This window comes from Opisthocomus hoazin, chromosome 8, assembly GCF_030867145.1.
Source record: "Opisthocomus hoazin isolate bOpiHoa1 chromosome 8, bOpiHoa1.hap1, whole genome shotgun sequence".
NCBI classification, from domain to species: Eukaryota; Metazoa; Chordata; class Aves; order Opisthocomiformes; family Opisthocomidae; genus Opisthocomus; species Opisthocomus hoazin.
This window is the reverse complement of record NC_134421.1, coordinates 53,303,810-53,328,970: the sequence shown is the minus strand read 5'-3', so window position 1 is coordinate 53,328,970 and position 25,161 is coordinate 53,303,810. Positions and strand designations below refer to the sequence as shown.

At 37.3% G+C, this 25,161-nt stretch overlaps 1 protein-coding gene across 10 annotated transcripts in view; it reads right to left on the bottom strand.

Moving 5' to 3' along the window:
* Positions 1-1,822: 1,822 nt before the first annotated feature.
* BRD1 (bromodomain containing 1) overlaps positions 1,823-25,161 on the bottom strand; it is a 78,205-nt gene continuing 54,866 nt past the window's right edge. For 8 of the 10 annotated variants that reach the window (XM_075429245.1, XM_075429248.1, XM_075429247.1 and 5 more), the window contains 5 exons: positions 16,690-16,825; positions 15,214-15,341; positions 10,801-10,910; positions 8,260-8,414; positions 1,824-5,598 (listed from right to left, as the gene is read on the bottom strand). In XM_075429245.1, the coding sequence (XP_075285360.1) occupies positions 5,415-5,598; positions 8,260-8,414; positions 10,801-10,910; positions 15,214-15,341; positions 16,690-16,825 (713 nt within the window). In that variant the 3' untranslated portion in view covers positions 1,824-5,414. Of the gene's footprint in view, positions 5,599-8,259; positions 8,415-10,800; positions 10,911-15,213; positions 15,342-16,689; positions 16,826-21,539; positions 21,759-25,161 lie in introns of those variants that run through there. The other 2 variants (XM_075429249.1, XM_075429252.1) reach the window with 2 other exon arrangements.

The following is a 25,161-nucleotide window of genomic DNA, read 5'->3' as shown; positions in this document are numbered from 1 at the left end:
GAGTGCAACGAAGGGCCATAAGGTTGATTAAGGGACTGAGGCATCTCTCCTGTGAGGAAAGTCTGAGAGAGCTGGGACTGCTCAACCTGGAGAAGGAGGATCTCATCAATAAATATACAGAACTGAAGGGAGGGTGCAAAGAAGGCAGAGCCTGGCTCTGGTGCCCAGTGACAGGGCCAAAGACAATGGCCACAAACTGAAATACAAGAGGTTCTGCTTGAACATCAGGAAACACTCTGTTAGGGTGACCAAGCACTGGCACAGCTTGCCCAGAGAGTTTGTGGTGTCTCCATTCTTGCAGAAGGAGTTTTTAGCACTTTGATGCAATCTTCCACTTATCATACCTAAACCCCTCAGAGTCAATAACCCCAGCTCCAAAAAACCAGGACTAATCTTGTCCACGGTAATATGTGATATCCAGGAAATCTTTCACTGCCAAAAGTGAAACATTTCCAGTGTATCTGCTTAGTATCAGGTGCCTCAAATTTTCTCTTCCTTACTTCATACTGCTCAATTCCCAGTCAGGTAAGGAAACAGAATATCAATCATGGACGTAATTTGTAAATCTCATGGTCAGCAGAAGAATGTAAAAAAGCCTCTGTAACTGTTAAGAGTGTGTATGATGGTATATAAAATGAGGTAAAGACTCAACAGTCCTGTCTGTCAACAAACTAAAGCTATGATATGTAACATTATGCTTAGAAGATTTTGAGAAGCATATTCTGATGCAGATTCATTTGCCAGCTACAGAAAAATGTGAGAACACTTAGGAGGAATGAAGAAGTCTGGGATGGGTTCAGTTCACAGATGCCTTTGCGCATGCTCTTGGATGAAAGTATTACTCTTTTCCCCAGAGCAACCACCAAAGGATTTGGGTGACACCTACTGTGTACAGCAAGCTGTGCACAGGGCTGCTCGATCCTACACAGTACCAAAGACTATAAACATTTCATTACCTATTAAAGATCAGCTAAACTATAGTTTATTTACATACATCTCAACATTTTTACAGCAGCTGAAGTAATAAAACCAAGTAACTAATAATAAATCACATTCAAAATAGACAAACGTATTTTAAGAGATCTTATAGAATGAAGTGAGTCAGTTTAAAGATCTTTGATTGAAAAGGGAGTAATGGAAACTAGAAAAAAATATACCAATTTGAGTTTCAACAATGCGACACAAAATGTATATGTACAGTTCTTCCAGTCAGACACTACAAAAAGCCTTATTTCTGCACTGCTGAAATCCCCTTTTAGACTAAAAAGTGTTTTCCTTACATAGGTAACAACCTTTACCCCCACGATCACGCGTCAGAGCTAAGTTTATTTAATTGCCTCATGAATATCCTCACGACAACCTTCCTTTGCCAGCCTGCAGGACAGAGCAGTTGTCTCCTCTTGCACCTTTACCTCCCAACACGAACATTTTTATTGGCAATTGCTGCGTGTTTGATGTGCACTGCCTCACTAGCAGCAAGCAGCTGTGAGTCATTTTCTAACACTATAGAACGCACCCATATCAGCACATCTGGGAAAAGAAAAATCAACACCTAAATAAAAGTGTGAAAAGTAACTTGGCTGTCACTAGCAATCAGGCACAAAGTAAGACAGCCGGAAAATGCAGGGTTGTTTTCTCTGTACTAGCTCTACAGTTAAAAATAAGCATTCCCAGAATGGCCCACTTACAACAAGAACATCAGAAAAAGCTATTTTTAAGGGACTACAAATACTAGAAGCGGAAACGACTGTTTACCAGCAAGAAGTTTTAATAGCAGCATTTTGAAAAGAAAATACCAATTTCGTGAATGTCGATGGTCTGCGTGTATTACTCCCTCTAGTGTGAAAAATACAAAATCACAATCAACAAACATTTAAAAGAAAAAAAAAAAATCACTGTATTGGTAACAAACTTTTTTCTAAAAAAGCCATTCTCTAGCCACATTTTTTCCCTAAATATAACATGATTTCTCACATTTCAATACAAGAGAAGACAAACCTGGGATTCTGACACTGTACGAGCATGAAACTACCGCACCAGAATGGAGTAGTGAATATGCACATCTACACCATTTATTTACTGCTGTTAGCAGTCCCCAAGGCATCAGCAAGATACAACATGGTGTCCCTTTTTTCCCCTCCACTAAAATAATAATTTCCACTCTATGATTTATGTTATTCATGGTGTCATAGAAGAACTTGGTCTAAAATGCAGCGCAGCACATTCTGATATGCACATATTCATCTGACTGCTGTACCCGGTTATGCCCTCGCATTTGGAAATAAAGCCGTTTTGGAGCTCGGGCTTCCCTTCCTAAACAGGTATGAAATCCCTTAAAAACACGTAAGCCACACTGAAGACTGACAAGCCTTTTAGACTTGAACCCCATCTGAAGAGCCACTGGACAATACTCGACGTGCGTGTAAGACAGTACAGTAATAGCCACAGCCACGCTACAACCTCCAGACAGCATCTGGGGGGAATTCCTGGGACAGCTTCCACCACAAACCCAAAAGGAAAGCAACCTAGCCTTTTGTGCCAGTTTCATCAAAAGAACGCACAGTGGTTTGTTAGGATGCCTAACAGGCTGCTTTTAACCAGTGAAGTTCTCCAGCTCATAATTCTCCAAGACACCTGTAAGATCAAGGCAGCAGATTTACCTTCTCCAAGAACTGACAGAGCTGCCTCTGAAGATAAAAGCCAGAAAATGCAACTTGGAAGTCTAAACAGAATTTAAACTAAAGCTTTCACTTGAGACATGATTAAACAATTTGTTACAGAATAATGAAATTAATGCTCTGTTTGTTTTCAAAAAAAGGAGCGCGTTTTTCCTCCTTCTATGCTGCTACCATCAGCAGCTGAGAACTTGGGAAGCCTTCCAACGAATCATTTTGAAATGGTGTACACACTTTTTTTTTTACTGGGACTTCATACATACTTTACAGATATCAAAATTCTTATCATACAAGTACCAAACTACCACCTTCCAACTCCTCCTGTAACTGCAGTTTCAGCTTTCCAAGGTCTGAGAGCTCCAAACCAATTTTCTCTGCTTGACAGAATGAGGCAGTGACTCATAATCCAGTTCCACACACGCCAGTTTGAGTCTTATTTGGTGGAACAAGTCTGAAGTAAAATCTGAAGCATGCCATTTTTTTGAAGAGTTCTAATAGGCAATCCTAACAGATGACAAGTGATTCTACTGTCTCAATATTGCACAAATTAAGCTCTATTTCCTTCAAAGATGAGCATAGTTATATAGCATAACCCTGAAGTCATTACACAGAAGCTCCATTTAAGGCAACCAAATTTTATTTTTCTACCTGATGCAGCTGTTGTTTCTATCACAGCAGCACACCCTTACAGGATACAGCACAGTCCTTACAGGATACCTGCCATCACTTCTCCCCTTAAAGCCGTGTTTACTGTCAAGACTGAGAAAATTATTTGCTCAGTCATTTCTGAAAATGATCCAACTCATCTCTGTAATTGTTGAGAGTCCACTATAGGCAACTGGTCTCAGCTCGTGTAGCTAGCTAGAATACCTACCATGCAGAGGGCTCAGTAAGGACGATACTGTGTGCCACAGCAAGCAAGCAAGCAGGTTCTTGAACTAGTGCCTCTGTAACAGCTCAGTCACGGGGTAAGAAAATGGGCACTACAGTAAAATCTCAGGGGCTAAATTCAGGACAAAATTAACAGTTGAGAAAGAAATTTTATTTCAAGCTTCTAAGGGGGGGTATTACAAACAATAGAGAATAAAAACATTAAAAACTATTTAAAAAGTAATTGTCCCTTTAAAATAAAGATTCAAGCAGGTTTAACAATGAAGTATGCTATTCAATGAGTTTTAAAAAAAGATTTAAAAAGTATTGGTTTTGCTGTATTTGCTAATCCTTTATAAAAAAGCTGGGCATAAATACTTCGTGCATTCAGATGCATTATTTGGTGTTTCATATTATATAACTTGGTACAGTATTTAAGATATCACTGCAAAAGAGTTCAAACACAGTGCATTTATAAATAATGGAGTCAATATAAATCACATTGCAAACATACCTCTTGCCATTTTCATTGTTACAAATTCAGCATCTCAGTGAAGTTAGGAATAAAGTAGCTACAACAATCAATATCTTGACTTTATTTTTTTCTTTTTAATATAAAAATGCAGTTCTGGAAACCCACCCTCCTCCTTCCCCTTGCCCAAACATAATGCTTTACTTCTTAAAAATAAAAATAAAGTACTAATTCTATATACATCACATGTACCATACAAAAATGTATCCAAAGTTTCTATTGCTACCAAAGTGTTCTAAATTAAAAGTTACATAAATCTCCTCATTGGAAACAAAAGATTACAAGTTACAAAAAAATCAAATTACACACAAACCATCAAGTTATTTTATACAATTTCCAATACATTTTTCTCCCAAAGCAAGTTGTTTTCTCATGTGCCTGTATAAAAATGCATATCAATATATTTGTCAATTTTATTTTTCATTATAAAGCAAATTAATACATTTTCTACAATAAATAAAACAGAGGGAGGCACACATATCAACAATATTAAATCAATGGGAGATAAATGGGATATGGTTTTGAAAGAAATAATGTGCTTGAAGGCTTTAAGCCAGGTTTGTTTAAAACAAAAACAATCTTAAGTTATTTTGGGCAACAATGGAGTGTTTTTGGTGATTTGCAAGTGATGTACATAGTATAATTTTTTTCTTGATGTCTTTCTCACAAAGTACCCTCCAAAATAATGCAACTTCCTTTCTTAAAATACATATTTGTAACTGTAAATTTACATCAATCTTAAATATGTGGTACTTTGTGCAAAGAGCAACGATTTACACAAACATTCAGAAGTCTTTTTCAGAAGCTACAGACCAAGGAAGAAATGATACAAGCAGCACCATATTGTATATGATTTAGGCAAACAAAATATATTTGATGCCATTTTGATATTAGGCTTTCAGATCCACTAAACACCTCAAGCTGGAAGATGGTGCTTAGGTAACTTAAACTCAGAAATAAAGAAACAAAAAAAGTAAAAAGCATAGAAACAAAAACCAACTCCCTCCCGAGCAAAATTATAAAAGGAATTAAAGAGCTACTTCTAAAATCAGAATAAGTTAAGTGTTGAATATACATTTATGTACAATTATGAACACTATGAACAAGACATTTTAACAAGTTTAGTGGAAAATCCTCCAAACTACAACACGATAAAATCATTAATCAATATGGCAATGGTTATTTAGAAGAACTGCTCAACTATTTCAAGTTTGCAGAACTCAGCCACTGAATCAACAATTAAGGGTGTGTATCTTCAATACATTCTTTTAGACAAAGAGGTTCATTAGTAGAGTTCAAGTCTGTGTGGTATTTTTCATGCCTTGGTAAAATCTCTGTTAGTCAATATCACTGAAGTCACTGACTGGTTCTCCATGGACTTTACTCAGGTGATTCATAGCACGATCAAAAGCAATTCTTACTGCTTTTCGTATGCTTGAGTTACGTCCTTCCATCATCTTTAACTTGTCTATGGTCTCATCTATCCCAAGGGGAACCATTTTGGATTTGGGAAGCCACTGCCTGTAAGAAAGGGTAAAATAATTATGTTAAATATAGAATAAAATCAAGATGTTTGTCCAGAAATGTCAGTGCTGCTGTATTGTGTTTCCCACATAGCAGATCAGCTTTACCATCAAGTGATAAAATTCCTTCCAAGATAGTACTTACTTGCCTTAAATATTTTAAAAACATGAAATATTAAGAAAGCCTCTTCCACAAAAAAGATTACGTTCCAACACAATGATACTTAATTATCAAATGAAAAAAATTAGCATGAAAATACTGATGCAGTTTAGTTTAAGAATAGTCAGCAGCAACCAACATTGAACGTGGCTCAAGATTCACTTCACACAGTATTGTTTCTCTTCATTCTCTCACTTCCACTATTACAAGGTATTTGCAGATGATTAATTTTTGCCTTTACATTTAAGACAACTCAGTTTGGTCTTTATGGGGAAATCTAAACTGCCAAGGAAGTTCTGCTGAGTATGCTTTCGCCCTGCAGTATGAAATCCCACTAAACTCAGTATTCATAGTACTTATCCATTTTAAGCTCCATGAATATCACTAATTGCTGGGCATACAGGAGTGATAATGAAAAAAGCTCTACACGCCATTCTCCTAGTTAAAGGAAAAGCACTCTAAATATTTAATTAAGAAGTATAAATTGACTTCATTTTCAGAAATATTTTTCTTAATCCTGTCTTAAATTACAGATATGAAGGAAAACAAAAATTAGGTAAACTAACGAATACCTATTAAAGTATGTTACCGTAGTCTGCAACCCCAACCCTGCTAATGGCAGAAGCCATGCTTCTGTTTAAAAACTTCAGTTTGGGTGTCCATCTGGAGCCGAACCAACTGCAAATCAGACAGTAAAGTCCAACCATTTTATTCAAAGTATTTTAAAAAACTCTCCTGAAATACCATTTTTTATTAAAGCACTCTAAACTACAACTGTATTGTACTGAGCACACACGCTGAATCAAAAAAAATGTAAAGGGTCAGTACAAGCACACAGAACAGTAAATAACAGAAACATCAGCATGATAAGCAGCAGTCTAGCCATTATCAGTTTTAATACAGATCAGAAGAAAGTTTCAAGATGGTATTTCTAACAGAAAGCTTGCCAAGTCCTCCAGATGCAAGCGGTGAAAGAGAAGAAACAAATACGACTACTTGAACAGGCAATCCATAGGTGACAGAAGCTGGTATTACAGACTGAAGATGACATATACCCTGCAAGTGAATGAAAATCACAGACATGGGTTCAGGAGTAAAAGAGACGAAAATGAGTTAGAGTGACGAGTGCCAAAATGGCCAAAATAATCAGGATAAATGAACCATTACCAAAAAAAGTTGGGTGTGTGGGGGTGGAGGGGAGGAGAAAAAAGGGGCTGGAAAAGTATTTAGCCTTTCCTGTCTATGCAGAGTATCCATTAGAGACAGCTTCGCATAATATTTGCAAGATTTACGACCACCTGCATATGGTGATGTATCTGAAAGGTTTAAACTGCAGAGGACTCCCAAGGTCAAGAAGCAGTCACAGAAATTATTTAGCAAGTGGCTAGGAAAAGCATGCATTACACTTGTGATACCAATAAGATAAAAACGAGAAACAGAATACTGAGTATGTTTGAACTTGGATGTTCGCCATGAACAAAGGCAGAAGAATGCAGGATCTCATGGAAACCTGTGCAACTGAACAAGGAAGACCATGAAGAAGTACCAGTTAATTAAGAAAAGAACTGAAGAACAGACAAAGCAAGCCAAAGAATCATGATTATGCCAAAGGATCTATGGGGACAGAAAAGAAAACATCAGTTCTAAATTTCAGGCAAGAAGTTATTTAGGTGATATAGTACTGGGACAGAGATTCAGAAGAATGGCAGCATTTAAAGACATCACACATAATCAGATAAGGAGGAAAAGGATATCTGAAAGTGTAAGCAAATTCAAGAGTAAAATTCACATTTAAAAAGATTTAAAGCTAGGCTGACCTATATGGAAATCCAGAGGAAGAGAGAGAGGTAGATGAAAAATATACACACACAAAAAAAACCCTTAACCAAAAAAAAAAACCAAAAAAAAAAAGCAAAAATAAAAAGCTAGTGGAAGGGGAAGAGAACGTTTTATTGTGGAAATTACCCCTTCAAGTTCCACACAGCACATTGCTGATATTGCAAGAAACAGAAAAAGGCAAGGTTTCATAAAAAAAACTTAGAAAGAGCCAAGAACTTCAAATGAGAGTGTTAATAAACCATTTAACTAGAGCAGACGGGGGGGGGGGGGGGGGGGTTGGGGGGGGTAGTGTTGTCATTAGGAAAGCAATAATGAAGGCTGATACAGACAAACACTAAAGCCTATTACCTTTAAAAAAATCCATTTAGACAAAGAAGCAACTTTATCAGGTCAGTAAATGAAACCAGCTTGTAAATCAAACCAAAAGATTATTTAACAACTTACATTATTTTCTTCTGAACTGACCATTAAAAGGTATCTTTTAGTGATGATATACCTTGGTTCAAGACTAGACTCAAATATGAAATTCTAACATTACAGCTGATACTTCCATAGGAAGATATAAACGGAAAGGTAATGTTTCAGTTTTCTTTTAGACTACGGGCACAGGCTTTTAAAATTTTAACTCACTCCTTCAAACAGTGAATTTCAACAACGTACCAACTTCTTTTGTTGTCAAAAAATAGTACTAAGAATAGTTTCTCATCTGATTTAGTCTGCATTTGTTCTCCAATTTTCAGTACATCCAGAGGTGGCACTGGTATAGTAACACCGTTGTGATGGCCAGCAACACGAGGCATCTTAGGGTCAATAATCTATAAAACAGAAGAGAGGACAGTTCCTAATTTTTAAAACTACACCGTTTATTTTAAGGAGCTATTACAAATAAAGTTCATGCGAAAAGAATCATAAATTAAACAGCTACTGCATATAAATCGGCTTTGTGTTACACACCTAACTTCTTGACACAAGCTGAACAGGCATAATGGAGGCACGGTAGTAAATTTAACTGAAAAAAAAAAACCCTCTCTCTGGAGCATTTGTCATTCATATCAGTTCTTCTTGAAGTCCCATCTGAATTTCACTGAATACAACTTTGCACACTGACAAGCAGGTTTCAGAATGAGAAAGCTGAACCAGCATTTCTAAAAGCCATAACTGGCCTCAAATTTTAGGTTTTGAATTTCAGACACCTTAAAGAAACAACCTATGTTAAGGTATAAATACTTATTTCTGAAAAATACAAGTCCCACACTCAAAATCTGGAGCAAAAAACCCTCAAAACAAGCAAAAAAAAAAAAAAAAAAAAAAAAAACCCAAACAGAAAAAAAGAAATCAGAAGTCACTTTAAAGTATCTTGCATATCCAATTTAATGACTCAGTTTTCAGTAAAACATGCAGTTACAGTCACAAACTCTTTCTAAACAAAGGCTGGGGGCGGGCGAAAGATGCTGTTAACATTAAACTAATCAGGCTGATGGACAAACTCCTTTGCAGGCAGATAACAGCATTATCAAGTCATCAGCTTCCACCAAAGAGGGGTTATGTTACCCCATGCCTCTCCACCCATCTCCTAGCCTACAAAATCCTGTCATTTTTCTACCACCCACACTGGCACCAATCTTAATCCACAGCAAACTGACTATGGGAACTAAATCGATAGAAAGCTAACACACTGAGGAGTTTATAGAAATCAGCGGAAGAATTTTATTTTCTTGCCTGAGGTTTCATACCTCAATCAACTCATCACACCCTTGGAGAAACATCAGTACTGACATAAAGCAGTGGGCAGAAAAGGAGCCGTTGGGTCATGGTCAGCTTAAACCTAACAGTGAAGTGCTAATACCATTCAAGAGACAATCAAATAATCAAATTTTCAGCATCTGACCCAAGACTGTTCAACTCACCCACTGAGGGCTCAAACTCAAGTGTTCTGAATCTCACCTCCACCGGTTTTAACCTGACTGTACGATTACATTTCCTGATGCCCCCAGCACAGCACACTAAACCAGTCATGACTGTCCAGCCTATTACATAGATCAAGCCACAGAGTATGAACTGCTTCTATAACCCCAAATGCCTGAAGCCATACACTCTATCAACATTTTCTCTACAAGCTTTGATTTAAGTAGAACTGTGTGTATTTCTCCTAAAGTAACATGGACACAACTGCTTTAATTCTCCAATACATTGGTCACAATTGTATACAATCATTCAATTTATTCTGACTCCGTTTTTATTTCTTTAATGAACTGCAGAATTAGGGTATTTTTATACTCATTTTGCAGCAGAAAGTATCTTACAGTTCCAACACTAACAAGGTTTCTGTTAAATGCTTATTCAGTGGATCCTTTAAACAGTAATATATATTGCAGAAACAAAGAAATAAATTGCAGAAATTGAGACAGGCGTGCTGGTTTTGGCTGGGACAGAGTTAATTTTCTTCATAGTAGCTAGTGCGGGGGTTTGTTTTGGATTTGTGCTGAAAACCGTGTTGATAACACACGGATGTTTTAGTTATTGCTGAGCAGCGCTTACACAGAGTCAAAACCTTTTCTGCTTCTCATGCTGCCCCACCAGCAAGTAGGCTGGGGATGCACAAGAAGTTGGGAGGGGACACAGCTGGGACAGCAGACCCCCACCAACCAAAGCGATATTCCATACCATATGACATTGTGCTCAGCAATGCGAGGCTGGGAGATAAGGAGAGAGCGGAGGATGTTCAGAGTTACAGTGTTTGTCTTCACAAGTAACCATTATGTGTGATGGAGCCTTGCTTTCCTGGAGATGGCTGAACACTGGCCTGCTGACGGGAAGTAGTGAATGAATTCTTTGCTTTGCTTGCACACACAGCTTTCGCTTTACCTATTAAACTGTCCTTATCTCAACCCACGAGTTCTCTCACTCTTACCCTTTCGATTCCCTTCCCCATCCAACCGGGAGGACTGAGCGAGCAGCTGTGTGGTGCTTAGTTGCCAGCTGGGGTTAAACCATGACAACAGGTACTGAACATTTCAAAAGATGGGGTAGTAGAGATTATTGACTTAACATCTGATACTGCAATAATTTTACAAACTAGACGCATAGTAAAGAGGGCAGAACAATTCACCTTTGTTCAGCCTGAATAGGAATTTATCAATTACCTTAAGGTGAAGCACTGATATTTTCAGATTGGAAACTGATGGGAAGCTGTGTACTTACCAGAGCTGGGTAAGAGGGATATCCACTGCATTTAGCCCATACTACTTTCAGAGGCTCAAGAACAGATGTTGCAGCATCAGTTGAAATCCACATACTGCTATGCCCAACTTCTAAGAACAAATAATAATTAAATACAAAATTAAAATGTTAAAGAATGAAACCTCAGACCATCTTACACAGTTCTTTGTTTTCTCATCAATATCCCATGATCATTACCTTACTACCTTTCATGCACATACCAATAAAAAGCAGGTGAGGTTCACCACGGCTCTTTAAATTATACTAATACTTTAATCCAAGCGTATAGATAAAGAACAAGTTTTTAAACACGTCAAGAAACAGCGTATCTTGAAACACCTTAATTCTCAGAAGGCAAGTGTTTGCCAAATTCTAATAATTCTTTCCCTTTGAAAAAGTTCAAAAGAAAACATAAAATTACTCCCAATAAATACTCCAAATAAAGATTCTTTTGAAACTACAATGACAATGCTGTCAAAGAGGTGATGGTACTGAAGATGCAAGTTCCACGCTATGTTTCAGAGTGTTGATTAATCCATAGTAGGATTAGCACCCAATAACTTACAATGCTTGTCTGGTATACCTTTCTATTTTTCTGCCCAAGTTCTGATCTGTATTTTAAATTTTATTTATTTATTTTTAATCAGCCCTCTTGGTCTCTCTGTTCAGCCCTTTCCTGCAGCGAAGACCACAAAGACCAACCGGGTTCAAGAAAGCAGCTGCAATAGCAGTTTCTTCCTTCTCAGGTGACAGAGTAACAGAAAACTGAGTTTACGTTACTGCTCGCTTCTACAAGAATCCTCTGTTTTCTTCTCTGTTGCTCAACACTAGATTGAACCATGAGACATGTTTAAGCCTTTCAGTCAACCAGAACTGCAGTTGGTCCCCTAGACACACAGGGATATGGTCAAGAGCCTGGGTAGAAGACAGTGTTATCCTCTCATGATGGAGCTGGGGGTGGAAAACGTAGGAAGAAGGTAATGAAAGCTCACAAGCCATAAAGATGATGAGGCACTTCTTATAGGAGAAACGTGGTATCAGAACAGAGTTCAGAGTTTGCAGTCACGCTTTTTTTAGCAGTAAGGCAATACTTGATAGAACTCGCTCTCTACTTGCCAAAATACAGTTTATTCTTAAATTCTTCCAAATCTGCCCCCATTTAAAATGGGCACTGCTTATTCATAATGAAATGTGCCATAGAGATATACATTCTACCTCAACATCAGAAAAAAGTACTGGAAAAAACAGTAGTTCCAAACCTTGTAAGAGCAGAAATAGCAACGAAAAAGTGTTTAAGGTGATCACAAAAACCAAAAGAGATCTATCATTCTCCACAGTATCTTGTAGGTCATCTTGAGTGCCATCACACAGCACGTACAGGACAATCAGGTGATCAGGCCCAGCCAGCATGGGTTTATGAGAGGCAGGCCCTGCTCGACTAACCTGATCTCGTTCTATAACAAGGCGACCTGCTTAGTCAATGAGGGAAAGGCCGTGGATGTTGTTTACCTGGACTTCAGTAAAGCCTTTGACACTGTTTCTCACAGCATTCTCCTGGAGAAACTGGCTGCTCATGGCTTGGATGGGCGTACACTTCACTGGGTAAAAAAAAAAAATGGCTGGATGGCCAAAGAGTTGTGGTGAATGAAGTTAAATCCAGCCGACGGCCAGTCACAAGTGGTGTTCCCCAGGGCTCAGCACTGGGGACAGTTCTGTTTAATACCTTTGTCAAAGATCTGGATGAGGGGATCGAGTGCACCCTCTCTAAGTTTGCAGATGACACCAAGCTGGGTGGGTGTATTGTTCTGCTCGAGGGTAGGGAGGCTCTGCAGAGGGATCTGGACAGGCTGGATTGATGGGCTGAGGACAACTGTATGAGATTCAACAAGGCCAAGTGCCAGGTCCTCCACCTGGGTCACAACCCCATGCAACAGGCTTGGGGAAGAGTGGCTGAAAGCTGCCTGGTGGAAAAGGACCTGGGGGTGCTGGTTGAGAGCTGGCTGAACATGAGCCAGCAGCATGCCCAGGTGGTCAAGAAGGGTGAAGGGTCTGGAGAACAAGTCTTATGAAGACTGGCTAAGGGAACTGGGGTTGTTTAGTCAGGAGAAGAGAAGGCTGAGGGGAGACCCTATTACTCTCTACAACTACTTGCAAGGAGGTTGTAGTAAGGTGGGTGCTGGTCTCTTCTCCCAAGTAACAAGCGATAGGACAAGAGGAAATGGCCTCGCATTGTGCCATGGGAGGCTTAGATTGGATATCAGGAAAAATTTCTTCACTGAAAGGGTTGTCAAGTGCTGGAACAGGCTGCCCAGGGAAGTGGTCATGTTACCATCCCTGGAGGTATTTAAAAGACGTGTAGATGTGGTGCCTAAGGATATGGTTTAGTGGTGGACTTGGCAGTGCTAAGTTAATGGTTGGACTTAAATGATCTTGAAGGTTTCTTTCAACCTAAATGATTCTATGATACTATTTTAATTTTCAGCCATAGGCTAATTAATTAAATCATAATTTATTTTTAGTTTATAACGATATCATCTTTTCCAGAAAATGCTTCATTGGGAAGTCTAGAGATTCACAACTACGTAACATCAGTTATCAAAATGCAATAGTTCATAACAACTTGCCACCACAGCATAACAAAGACATTAGATGTTTTTGAAGCTAAAAGTTGTTATAGATTCTATTACAAGTGTGTGTATCATAGCAGAAAGAGAAACAAATGTCATTTCTCCAGCATCTTTAAGACCTTGAAGAAGTCTCCTAAAGGAAAAGGGGATCTTTGCCATCAATCCCAGCAGGCTTTACAGAGGAGATCTTTAATTAGTGGATTCCATTATACTAAGCCATGAAAATAATTTGTCTTATTTACACTACTTCTTATTGAACTACATAACCTCAGAAAAACAGTTACTAAACATATTTACTATTTTATTTGTTCCTTTCTGTATATTTTTAGAGAGGTCATTCTAACACATTTGTCACTTTCTCATTAAAAGTTGTAATAATATTCTTCAGATATATAAACATATAATATAGACAAATATCATACATACAGGCATTCTTATACTTCTAAGAGTATAGCTGGATACATAAAATACCGGATATTATGGAAAGGCATGTTAAATCCAGATGAACCATTTTGGTAGTATCTCAGAATAAAGCAATCAGAGCAATTGCTACCATGACAGAAAAAGCAATTTACGCAACTTTATTTCTCTGCTCTATTAATACCAGTATGTTAAGTATTCACACACCAGATAGAGTCATGAAGGTTTACATTAATGTATCCTTCATTCACAGACTTGTTTTGAAAAATAGATATAGAACTGTATCTGGTACATAAAAACATTAGAAGTCCTCCTCTTCAGGGCAGCTAAGAAGAAAGAAAAGAAACCTACTTTATTCTCAGCAGCGGAGTTGATATGACACAAAGAAAACGGTGTTTTAATACCAAGTAGAAGGTCATACACAATCTGACAGGATGCATGCAGCCAAATTCCCTCAGAGACTTCTCAGGTTTATACACAGTAGAGTCTCAGAATTATTTCCTAGTCAGAATTTTTTCCATGTGGTGATAGGGCATTACTATATTAGCACATGCGGTTACTAGTTTTCTTTGACAACATAAACCCCACTTTACTTCCTCAAGCTGTGAGAGACAATGAATTTAAGTCAGCAGTCAGGACAATATACTGCTAAAGATTTTCAGCAACAGTACTCCCACTAGCTGAAAACCAACAGCACCAAAATACCACAAAACAGACCTAAGATCTGACATAGTTTATGGTAAAGATAAGGATATCTCATTACACTTTTCCTCCCCTTAGAGACTTCTTACAGCTTACAATATTTTTAAAACAACTAGTGTTTCTTTCATCATCATTCTCATAATAGAGTCAATGTGTTTAATTTTTTGTGGGAAGTTGAGCAAAACACCCATTAGGTGCCAGCATCACAAACCTCAAAACCTTACAGCGCTTTTCAAACTTTTCCTGAATCAAAGCAGACCATGCCTTACCTGCCTGTCAACACACTTACACAGAACAGTATTATGAGGACTGAAGGCTAAAACAAAAAGCCCAACAAAGAAAAATATTGGCAGAACCAGAAGCAGTACTTCAGGCCAAGTTTTGTTTGTATTGCTAGAGTGGCTTGATGACTTTAAATACCACTTATGGAAAAAAAACCAACAAAAAAACAACTAAACCAGCTACTATTCTCTTCAAAGACTTTAAAGGGTCAAAAGCAGAAACTAGTTTCTGCAATGCTATCAACATCACTTTCAGAATACTTCATGTATTTCAGCAGCAAAAATAAGAATGCTAGAATCTGTCATATAAATGGACAAAATTACAGTTATACAGTATTATTAAGAAAACAATTATTTGTAGTTACCAGCTGCAATTCTTGCTGCTTTGGCATAGTTTCCATTTTCAATGCATGATATCAATTCACTTCGGTCTTCCAGTGTGTGTCTTCGTATAAGTGCAGGTTTACCTTTACCACACTTTGGTAGGCTGAAACTACAAGAATATTAGTATTAAAACCATTACTTGATAATTAACATTGTTCACTACAAATCAGGGCTTTCAAAAAGAATTTTAAATTCATCAGTACACACTAATATCAGAGCAGCAAGCTCTAACAAATTTTATGCAACAAATATAAACAAAATAAAAGCCAAAAACCCAGATTACTTCATGCACAGAATTGCCTGGTTATCAGTAAAAGACAAACAGTATGCAACTGCACCTTATCTGCTGTACAAGTTGTACATGCACAAATGAGCGAAGCTGCTTTGTCTCCAGTGTTACAGTGAATACCAGCCAAATGAAAACATGCTCCCTTTGCTCCAACAGTTCCACTACATAGGAAACACAATTATTTTCTCTTTCATTTTTCACTACAAATTCAAGTCTTCAAATTGTGGAATGTCTATACACAAATTGTGAAATTTGCTCTCTGCACACTTGAATTTTCTTGAAGAGATCATAGAATCTGAACAGCAATTACTCTAGAACAAATCCTCAATATATCACATTTACAAGAGACAAAATAGTAAATTCTCTTTGTTACTGAAAGCCTGTCTGACATGAATGCATTAACACCAGTCCCTTAAACAGTTTAATACCAATCTTGAACACATGAATACAGACACCTTTTATTTTCTTTTAACAGATTTACCCTGTACTCCTGTACGCCCCATCCTCATAGCTCAGGACTGGAGATGGCTACCTTTCTTTTTTACCCAGAGATTAGCATACTTGTGGAAGATGTGTACCATTGGTGATGGAGAAATATTTATCAATGGTGGCAGAGGTGACCATTCTGACATTCCTATCTTTAACAACAGCCTTCACAAAGAGAAGGTCAATAGTTGGTATACTGGTACTATCATCACTGCAGTAGCTAGTCAGTAATATAAATTATGGATTGATGATCTACAGTTCCACAGCTACTGAATTTACCTTCCCTGTGTACAAGAGACTGCTTTGGAAATTGCTTCTCTCCTCCCCTCACCAAAATAAACACACCCAATTTTAGTGTTCAGGATTAGGAAGGTAATTAAAACAAGATACTATATGTACAAACACGTGTATGTACCTATACAGAGCAAGAGACATCTGCTTCTCTTACAAAGTGCATATAGTCAGGCCAAGTATAAAGTATAACCACCCAGATCCACAATAACCTGAATTCAACAAAGGAATACTTGCAATCTTGCAAGGTGTCTCAGATTTGACACACAATTGAGAACTTGTGATGTACTCTTTTTTCTAAAATATATGCAATCCTCCAATCTGGGTCACAAGCAGTACAGAAAACTGATATATTTGGTCTCAAATTTGTATGTCAGATTTACAGTTTTACCTTGAGTTACACAAAAGACTGTTACTAGATGAAATACTAGATTCTGATGCACAGCGGCGACGAGGTTCAACTTTTCTTCCTGGAGTATCATCTAATGCTCTCTCTTTACTTCCATCTCCAAAACCATTTGACAGACCTACAGCATAATACAAAAATAAACTGCATCAAACTGAAAATCACACCATTTTCACTAACAACTTTTTGTATTCATACACTGTATCACTACTGTTCTGTACTTCATGTATTTTGACATGACAAAAAAGTAAGAACATGAACACTAGCAAAATACTTTATTTCAAAACATGGTATTATAAATAGGAGGTTCCTGTAGTCCAGATTTCAAAGACAGGACGGAAATTTAGGTAACATAAAAATAAGTTGAAGATTATAATATGAGAAATGCCAAATGGAATATCAAATCAGTCTTTGTATGTAATGTTTCCGACTATTAAGACAGGCTGCAGAATCTGGGTAGAAAAGGGGGGAAAAAAAAGGTTACAAATCAGACAGATTTACCAAGTCAACGTAAGACTCATTTCAACATGATGTTACAAACATAAGTTAAGAAATACTGAAAATCCTTTTCAGAAACTGGAAGTAAAGAGTGGTAGGGATTCCCTCCTGATGTTATCTAGCGCTTCCTGAAAGTCTTTCCATTTTAGTAAATTCAGACTGACATTATGTCTTTTTTCTGTGATCAACAATCAATAACAGGCACATTACTATTTTTTACTATCCTTGCCCTGGCACAAGCTTATATAGGTCCAAGGACATTATATTTTAATTTCATAAGTGTAAAGAAAACCTAAAAAAGGCTTCTATATTACAAGCTACTGACTCGATGAGCTACCAGCAATCCTGCTCTGGGTTTGCCAATTCATAAACAGTATAGTTCTTATTAAGCCATTTCCATATTTCATTAAAGAGACAAATGAACAGGTTTTAAGACTGTATTCTGAAGACTTTCCCAAAGGGGAGAGTGAGTGGGTGGGAAATTTGGACTGAAAGAATCCAACACAGACTTGAGAGTATCAACAGAAATGAGCTGACTAAAGACAATGGTACTAGTCTGCAATAATCTACTGCTAGCTGTAGATTGCAAAGAGAACAAAATTTTAACAATTAAAATCTGATCATACTTACTTCCCTACAATAAATTAGCGTTTGCACTTAAGGTGCATGACCAGCATGCTTCTCACAGTGCAAGAAAGCGCCACCCACCCCAGCCATCCTATTATCAGTCTTAAAGGTCATCATGATCTTTGTTCATTCAGACATAGTCAAATAAGTTTATGTACCTTCACGTGCCTCTCCATACAGCATTATCCTGTAAGATAATTATGGTAGAACTCCCTTTATTAAGTTCTAATTATTCCGGTCTGTTTGCTACGAAGACCTCACCAAAGGCAGCTGACAGCTAAGGAACTTGAGCTTAGCAAGTTAATTCGCACAATCCAGTCATATTTCAAGGCATTTCCATGCAGTGATTTAAGGGATTTCCCCCTCCACCCCCAGGAGACCTTGCATTTGGATTATCAACACAATTTAAGATTTTTAAGAGAAAAAGGAGAATTTATTCAATGGACTGAAAGATTTACAGATAAGCATTCTCTTTCACTGTTACTTAGTTGACATTGTAGAACGTTCATTTAAGAGTGTCTGTTTCATAACTCCTGTATCTGCCTTTGATTTCCTATACAAGAAAAAAATGATAAAGGTAGCGTTGTCTTGAGCGTTCAAGCACCAAACTACCTGCTGTTGATTAATCTTGTTCTCATTCTCAGTAAGTCAGTACAAATAGCTGGAGATTAAGGAGTTCAGTCCTAGCCTATGCTGAAAGACCTGTCAAAACCGAGTATGCTTTATGCAAAAGCTTAAATTCCCCTATAAATCACAGCATGGTTCACATGACATCCGAAATGAAAAGCTGAAAAAACATTCTGCAAAGGTAAAAAGAGATCTCTTAGGTCTCTGCTAACTATTTTTTTATTCTTAGATACTATGTTAGACCTATTTTTCGAGTGAGGTGTAGAAAATGTTTTGTTTTCACCCTGCCACAAACCAGAGGCACATTACTCAAGTTATCATTCAGGCATCTAGCTAATATAAATCAGCTCTCAGCAGAAACAAGTTAGATCACAGGTTAAATTTTAAATTTAAAGACAGATCAAGTAATTATTGCTACCAGAATCAGATCACAGTTCAGGTTCCCAGTGGACTGAGAAACTGGAAGGAAATATCTGTTTACTCTTGTAGGAGTATGTATAGAATGTTTAACCATACGTATGCCAAATATGACTTGGCTACATATCTCTACGTACATTAGTTTTGTATGTATATTCATGAAAAAAAAAATTAGGGAGTAGCTTCACATTTTGATTGTTTCAATCAGTTTATGATTGTGCTGCTGCTGAAATGGACGTTTTGGCTCTTTCAGTCCCTTGCAATGGTTTCTTCCCATCGTCACCATGTCAATACCAAGAAACAGCCGTCACAGTAATGAACTAGTTTTCAGCGATGCACTGGGCAAAGTAACCATGGGACTGCCTGATTGCTGATGTTGAGAAACAAGGAATGCAACAGAAACATGCAACTGTAGCAATGGAGACAGCTCTCTGCAGTGGTAGCCCACTCTTATACTAGTTTAAACATAACCCGCATTACAAGTTTAATGACTCATTCATTAAAAAAAAAAAACAAACAATAATTAAGATTGCAGTAAGCAAATTTTTTTTCAATCTGTAGAATGGTTACTAACAGCAGGGAAAAAAAAATTCTGACAAATGAGGAATATTAAAGTGCAAAAAAATTTAATGCTTCTCAGACACATTTCTCTCTTGCTTGTGGAAGTATGAAAAGCAAAGAACACACAGGCTACCAGCAGGAGTAATTTTCGTGACTATGAAGCCCTGAATGACACGAGCTTACACAACGCATGAAATCCAAGTTTATACAGTCCACTTCTCAGAAATGACAAGGAACAGGCATTATTTTAAAAAAGGAAGACCTCAACACTTATTTTAAAGAAAATACACTCATATCTAGTCACAAATGCAGCAATTCCAAAGTATAACTTGTAACTTGCCAGAAAACTCCAGTTAATAAAATGTAAATGCTTTATGGTATCACTGATATGAAAAATAAAAACAGATACACTACATTCACATGCTACAAACGAGAAATTGCTTTTTTCAGATCATTACAAAACTCCTCCCATGAATCAGGAAACAATCTCCTGTAGCTACTAGAATAAGTGAGATTAAAGAAGATCCCCAGTTGTTTTAAGGAATTTGCATTTTATTGGCTCAAAGGTATTACTAAGAAGGTCAAACAAAGAAAATCCATGGGAGAAGTAACTCATCCTGCTTTTGCAGATTAGTAACCTGGGTAAGCTTGCAACAAACCTCTACGAGCCATTTACATTTTCCAAAAGCTCATGCTTTTGATAGATCAAATCAGCTTTCTCTACAGTCATGGAGCGAAACTTTACTAGGTCAGGTACTGAACTTCTTACACATATCCCCTCATCAATACCCCTGCTTGAGAACAACTTCCCTCAAAAAAAATACCAAACATCAAACTAAAATCTTCCATTAGTGGATGATTCCTTTTTATCTTCCCCTCTGTTCTTAGATATCTTGAAAAAAACAGTCCAGTCTCAGAAGCAGAACTCAACTTTTTCCATTAAAAGAAAAAGGAATTCACAAACAGTGCAGTTTGCTATTAACCTTAAACGTAGGTTTACTGCCTTTTCCAGTCTTCAGCTCTAGACTTCAATTTACATAGAAAGTTTATTGCCATGTCCCTCACAGCATATAACACACAAAACCATTCTAAAAATACAGAAACACTAACAAAACGACTGTAAACCAAGAAGAAAAAAAGTGCAAGACAAAGATGATCAGCTTTATACTTTGTCACAGGTTTCTCACTGCCCTGAAAAATATATCTATGAGGGAGAGTTTCAACTTTTCCTCAACAGTAGCAGTTTGTTCTTAAACTGCAATTAAAACTTTCACTGCCTACCTACATCAAGCAACTTAGAATCTTGTTGACCATATCAAATTCATGAAAGCAGGAAAAGGTAACCCTGGAAAGACAGCAAAAGTTTGGAAAAGGACAGAGGAACAAAACTCAGGGTAGTCCAAGGAACAGCATGCTTCACAAATGCACAAAATGCTGCCACAGAATACAGAAATGTGCATTTCAGACTGTAACTGCATCTCGCAGTTCTGCTGAAACAAAGAAGCGGAACTTCTGTAAAATTATTCTAAAGCAATTAAAACTTGACTATGCACAGCTTGATGCAAAACTAAGCATATCCAAATGTAAGATGAAGTGCTGTATTAAAACCACAGCTAAAGAACTCAGAAATAATGAAAACTGTTTAACAATTTCAACCACTAAAAAAGTGGGAGCGTTCAAAAAACAACTACACACAGCGCACCAGCACTTATATAACACTATTTCGGTTCATTTTACCAAGCAAGGACTAATCAACTCCTGTCTTGTGCACTTACCCAGCACCAGTGATGTTAGTCTTCAATGAAATATACAGATTAAAGAAAAACGTGTATTTTATTAGAACTACATAAATGCACAAAAATAGGTAAAACATTTTTTCGCATGCTTCACTTCTCCAAGGAAGATCAGACTGGTTTTTGGGGAAGTGAAAAGGATGGAGATGGAACATTCTTAACTAAACTGCTCTCACAGAGCATGTTCTGGGAATAAGAATACTGGGACTGGTAAAAATCTGCGACCAATTTGTGTCACATATACTACAACATGTACAACTTCATAACTTACGGAAATGGGGCAATATATTGAATGAAGAGCATAGTTTCATATATGTCAAAGACTTCCTCCAACAGTGTTCATATTTTTTTTTTTGTTTTAAGGATGGCTGGTGTCTCCAACATGATCCAAAATAATTACTTCAAATGTAATTGTCTTTCTGCGTTCCAAAATGATCATTTAATTGAACTCCATTCCATGTTGAGGATAACAGAAAATAAATAGGATCCAAAGAGATAAATACCCAGCATGATATTAGTTAATATGAGAACCTGGAAGACAGTGAAAAAGCCATTAAGTCTCTCTGAAAGGAAACAGAGTTTTCAAATAAATAAGCCACCCTTACAGCAGTGTCCAGAGACAGTGAGAATGATACAAGCGTTCCACATATTCTGACACTAATACTCAGCTAAAGTTTCAAAAGGAGCAAAACTAGGTTGACTGCTTCACTTTCAGTCCTCTTTCTTGAAAAAGAAAATATATTCAAGCCATTGAAAGCACAGAATACAACCTCCATGTGCATGTTCTGCATCAAGGACATGGTTTTGGAATGTATCTAAAAATCTCACCAGTAAGAGTAAGACAGGGGATGACCCTAATCTAAGAGGATTTATACAGACAGGTATGCACAGACAGGATAAAGGAATACTTTAAGGTAATAATGAGAAGTTATTGTATTCTTAAATACACAAACCTTGAAAATGGGCGTATTGCATCAATAGGAAGGCATCCACAAGGTTTTTAAAAAGTGAATCTTAGAGTAACCCTACAAATGCCTGCTTCCAACAGTTAATTCTCTGGAGGGCAGCAAGAATATCAGACAATTCTTCTACTCAGAATACGCAGATGAGTACCTGAGCATGTCAAATTTTACAGTTCTTAAAACAGTCTTCAGTACACAGACAAAACGGGAGGCAGTTACTCACAAAGATGATGAAGATTGGTCTGAAGAGTCCCCTTGGAAATAAAGCTTTTAAGATTTGCTTAAAATTTGGTCATGACCAAAGACAGCAAAGAAAGCTCGGTGTGAGCGCACGATGTGGCACCTACACACTAAAAGGCAGCAGCTTTCAAGATCCTAAACAGAAAAACTTCATCTTTCTTGGTTTAAGTAACACATAACGAATACAGTTTGGTGGCTCACCGAATAGTCAGTTTGATATGTTTCAAAAGAATGCCTAAGAATTCATCCTGTAACTACTAATTTTCTTCGAAATCTGGGAATAAGAAGTTTCTCTGGCTAATCAGATGAGTCTGCTAAAACAGCTGAATCTGAATTGCTCATCAGAAAGGAAAACTAATCAACATTTAGTAACTACAGATCCCACAAGATTTGCTCTGTGCACTACAACAGAATCACTGTATTGTAGGACGATTGTTCAAGACATTTTAAAATATACAAGTAGGAGGCAACACTAGCGGAGGAGTTTGAAAACATTCCAGAAAAATCTAAAAGGGAAAAAAGAGCATACAAGCAGAAACACTTCTCAAAAAAACATTTTACAACTACTTCTGGAGAGTATCAGCTGTTCCAATGGTATAGAAAAGGCTGATGACAGTAGCAGTATAGTAGAACATGCTACTAAAAAGTGTAAGCACAAAACTTGAAGAATTTAAAACTAACTTTACAAACTGCAATCTTTAATCAGCTCTAGTTTATATGATTTATGACATGTAAAACATGCACAGATGATTGTAAAATACAGTATTTAAGTGCCTGAATCATGCATAGATCTATGGTATGTCATTCAGGATCCAAGAAATAGGACTACAGAAAGACAGTAATATTTAGGACCGTTTATAATTATCTTGGCAAGACTACTTATGAGGATTTAGGATCAGAATCTTTTTTCCAAACATTTTTTCTGAATTACAGAGCAATGCAAACAAAAAAGATCCTTTAGAAAAAATACTTTCTTACACATTTTCCATTTGAAGATTTCTATTGTCTTACCTATCAAATCCTGATATAAATGAAAAGAAAGAAAAGAGAGTTATTAAAAACTTAAGTCAAAGATTATTTTCATTCATATTTCATATCATGAAAAAACATGATAATTATCTATCAGTATATTGAATTCAAAACCTAGAGCCTAGCAGCCTTTCAGAGCAGCTCAGCAGGGCCTACGGCAGGCTATTCCATTTCCTACATGGAACTAACTTCTTTTTCTTAAATTATTATCTAAAGGATTTTATACAGAGCTTTTACCAACACATTTTTTTATTCTTTGAAAGTAAATGTTTCCCTGCAATTGTGGGAACACAACTGCTGGGCATGATACCCAAAGAAAAGGGAACAGACAGACAGGAGAATTTCAGAGCTCTCCTATGTAAGCATGTCCAGCAACCCTACTCTATTAAAAAGGAAACAAATAATTTCCCGTTTATTTGCCTTTTACAGCTATTTAATTTGTGCCTCACTCTAGGACAGAGAACAGGAACTGAAGCTGCCATCTGAAAGAGAGATGAAAGCAGAAATGTTTACCAGAGATCTGCCACTCCTGAGATGACATACAGGACAACACAGTAATCTGCAAGTCCTTGAATTAACCAGCTTCTTCATTAAGTTACACAGCTGCATTTCTGGATCTAATTTTCCAGGCCTTTTGTACCTTGAGAGGTATTCCACATAGAGAGATGAAAATTTCAAGTGATTCAGTATAAAAGATCTAGTGCTTACTATAGGCATGGAACAGCCCCCTTTTACAACAGCTTGCACTGTACTTGAGGAAGTGCATGATCTGAATCCTTTGAGAGACCATAATATCACAACAAAAATTTATTCCAGCCTAGCAAAAATTAACAGTGCTTGCAATCCTAGAGACTGTCTTCCTGGCTTTAAGGAAAGGAGCTGCAAAGACAAAACAAGATGTATAACTGCTCATGCAGTCAACCTGACAGTGCTTGAAGTGTCGTCAAGTGAAGATAATCAAGGGCTATTAAAATACCAACCCAGCTCTGCTGTTCTAGGCAACACTGAACACAAAGAATTAAAATAAGGCTGACTTGCATATGCACATCTTTCTGTCTAACCAGATAGAGCTACAGTGTATTTTTTCCCCTCAGACCTTAAATACTTTTATCTTCAACAAAAAGGTATTTTTATAGAACTTGGGAGTGCTTTGCCATTCTTATCAGACAAAGGTTATTTCTCAGCATCTGCTTTCATCTACATTTTTTTCCAATGACATGTTGTTAGAAAGTAATTTCTGAGTGACAGCTGTGTTATTACAGTGGGGGGGGTAGGGAAAAGTAAATAAAGAGATAAAAAGGAAGGAGAAGAGAAAGGAAAATGAATGTGGGGGGAACCATGTTAGGACAGCATGGCCTGACAAAGCCCAGGTGACAGCACGACCAATGACACTGTTTTGGTACCACCAAAATAAAAGCAACTTCATTTCAAGTATTTTACCCATTCTTGAGTAACACATGTTTCTTTGTATGAGATACCTTCTTACATGCACACTTCCTCTACGCATATCGAAGAAACTACGTCTGGGTACTACAATGGAAAACACAGAAGAGCGCTATCAATTACAAACGTCCCAAAATACAGGACTGCATGTATGATACAGTAAAAGCGTACATACTACCATAATCACTCTTTACAGAGGACCTCCCTCCACGCATGTTAATCTAGTCTTATCTAGAGGGAAAAAGGGGGCAATAAAAAAA